At 26.4% G+C, this 2,236-nt stretch overlaps 1 protein-coding gene across 1 annotated transcript; it reads left to right on the top strand.

The window, feature by feature from the left end:
• Window positions 1-268: 268 nt before the first annotated feature.
• Window positions 269-921, top strand: LOC109341705 (auxin-responsive protein SAUR72-like). Its single transcript, XM_019579651.1, has one exon. It carries the CDS (start codon window positions 309-311, stop codon window positions 843-845), a length of 537 nt encoding a protein of 178 aa, XP_019435196.1. The 5' UTR covers window positions 269-308; the 3' UTR covers window positions 846-921.
• The last annotated feature ends 1,315 nt before the right edge of the window (window positions 922-2,236 follow it).

The following is a 2,236-nucleotide window of genomic DNA, read 5'->3' as shown; positions in this document are numbered from 1 at the left end:
ATATGATAAAGAAATAAGGAAAAATAACAAAATAAAAAATATCTCATAATATTACTTCCTCAACTTAACAACCAATTAAGTCTTCAATACATTCTAAATATTCAACTAACATAAAAATATATTAATTTTATATTCTCCCAATAATATTCTTCATAGAAAACAATAATGTAATATTTTTATTATCATTAGGAAATGGAAATTAGCTAGGTCTAAGTCTTCTATAAATTGGAACTATACAAACCAATATAAACATAGTTGTTCAAAAAAGCAAAAGATTAAACTCACAAAATAAGCCAAAGAGAGACACCATGTCTATGAATCCAAAGAAACCTAACAAAATAATGGAAATTGTTAGACTTCAACAAATCCTTAAGAAATGGAGAAAACAAGCTAACTCTTCAAAAACCACTACCACCAACAACAATAACAACAACACTAGCAGCAATAAAAGCATCAAGTTTCTGAAAAGAACACTTTCTTTATCAGAACATGAAGGTATTGGATCAAGCAACAATGTTGTTGTTCCAAAAGGGTACCTAGCTGTTTGTGTTGGTGAAGAGCTTAAGAGGTTCATTATTCCAACTCAATATTTGACTCATCAAGCATTTCAGATACTGCTGAGAGAAGCAGAAGAAGAATTTGGGTTTGAACAAGTTGGTGTTTTGAGGATTCCTTGTGAAGTATCTGTTTTTGAGAGGATATTGAAGATGGTGGAAGGAAAGAAGGATAAGTTTTCTTCTACTCAAGAATGTAGACTTAGTGTTGAAGAGATAATGGGATTTTGCTCCTTTCAAAACCACTCTTCTTATTCTTCTCACCATCCTCAAAGTCCATTGTGCACATAGAATGATGGTATATGATTTTGTAATTTTTTTATCAATTTTATTTGTCTTTCTTTTTTCCTTCTCCACCCTTCCCATAAAGTCGTTGAAGATTTAGATATCAATAATTTGTTAATATAATATTATGATAATGTTGTTCTATCCATACATCTAATCTCACATATTAAGACTAAGACTTATATTTGTTGGTGAATGTGAGTAGGAGTAAGGTCCATGATTTCTATGTAAGAGCATCTATAACAACAAATAAAATCTTCATTCTTATTTATGTCTTACACGTTATTCACATACTAGCAAACATAATTCTTATTTGGAATAAGAAACAAGGTATGATTCATGATGTCTTAATCTTTATTGATCAACAATGTTATTTGTATGACCAATCTTGTACCTACCTTCTTGTTAGAGATCAAGGAAATTCTCAAATAGAAGATTTTCATAATAAAAGTTAGGCTTGAGCGTTTTGCAAAGACAATCACTTTCAAAGAGATTCTACTGAGGAAAGATTTTCCCAAATATTTGAAAAGATATGATGGGACAAACAATCAACTTCAATCAATATTTTCTTGGATATCTAACAGCTTTCAAAAACTTATCATAAATAAAATGTTTTATGATTTGGACAATTGAGAAAATTTGATTTGACCAATCCATGCATGTTTATTAGATCGAAAACATAAATCAAACGTTTTTTTACTAAAAAAACAAACTTAATGAGAATCAATTAATTGTCATGCAATGTAATTATCATACACTAAAATATGGGTTAGGATTCTCTTCATTATTGAGAATGATTTTTTTCTATAAAATATGTACAAACAATCACGGTAAAAATGACACATGTCTAATAATGAAATGTTTGTTTAGATTATCTCTAATGAAATTAAACCTATCTTCTATTAAACTCATGAATCAGTGTTAAAATATTGATGTACATTTTCTAGAACTATTTATATTTGTGTAGAAATAAGTAGTGATATTATATCCTAATATCTAGAGGTATCATGATAGGATTAGGCCAAAACCTAGTATTAAAAATGTGTATAAAAAGGGAAATGGTTTAGATCTACACATTAATTTAAATCATTAAAATAGATAACATATGTAGTAAATTTAAAAAATTCTTGAATAAATGAATCCACTCTTATAAGAAAAACATTCTTCTAAAAGAATATATGAATATGAATAAAGATAATATTTAATTCAAAACTTTTCAATTTATATATTAAAATATATGATCATATATTTAAATTTATACATACTATAATATACAATTACTAAAATAATTTATAATTTTTTATATACTTTTATAATAATATATAAATAAAATATGGATTGAAACTTTCATACATATAGATCTATTAGATTCATTCCTCTTTTTATATGAATATATA

This window comes from Lupinus angustifolius, unplaced genomic scaffold (genome assembly GCF_001865875.1).
Source record: "Lupinus angustifolius cultivar Tanjil unplaced genomic scaffold, LupAngTanjil_v1.0 Scaffold_589, whole genome shotgun sequence".
NCBI classification, from domain to species: Eukaryota; Viridiplantae; Streptophyta; class Magnoliopsida; order Fabales; family Fabaceae; genus Lupinus; species Lupinus angustifolius.
The sequence above is the reverse complement of the archived record's forward strand: the minus strand, read 5'-3'. Positions and strand labels throughout refer to the sequence as shown.

Coding starts and splice junctions, on each gene's coding strand:
- LOC109341705 (XM_019579651.1), top strand. CDS start 309: ATGTCTATGAATCCAAAGAAACCTAACAAAATAATGGAAATTGTTAGA.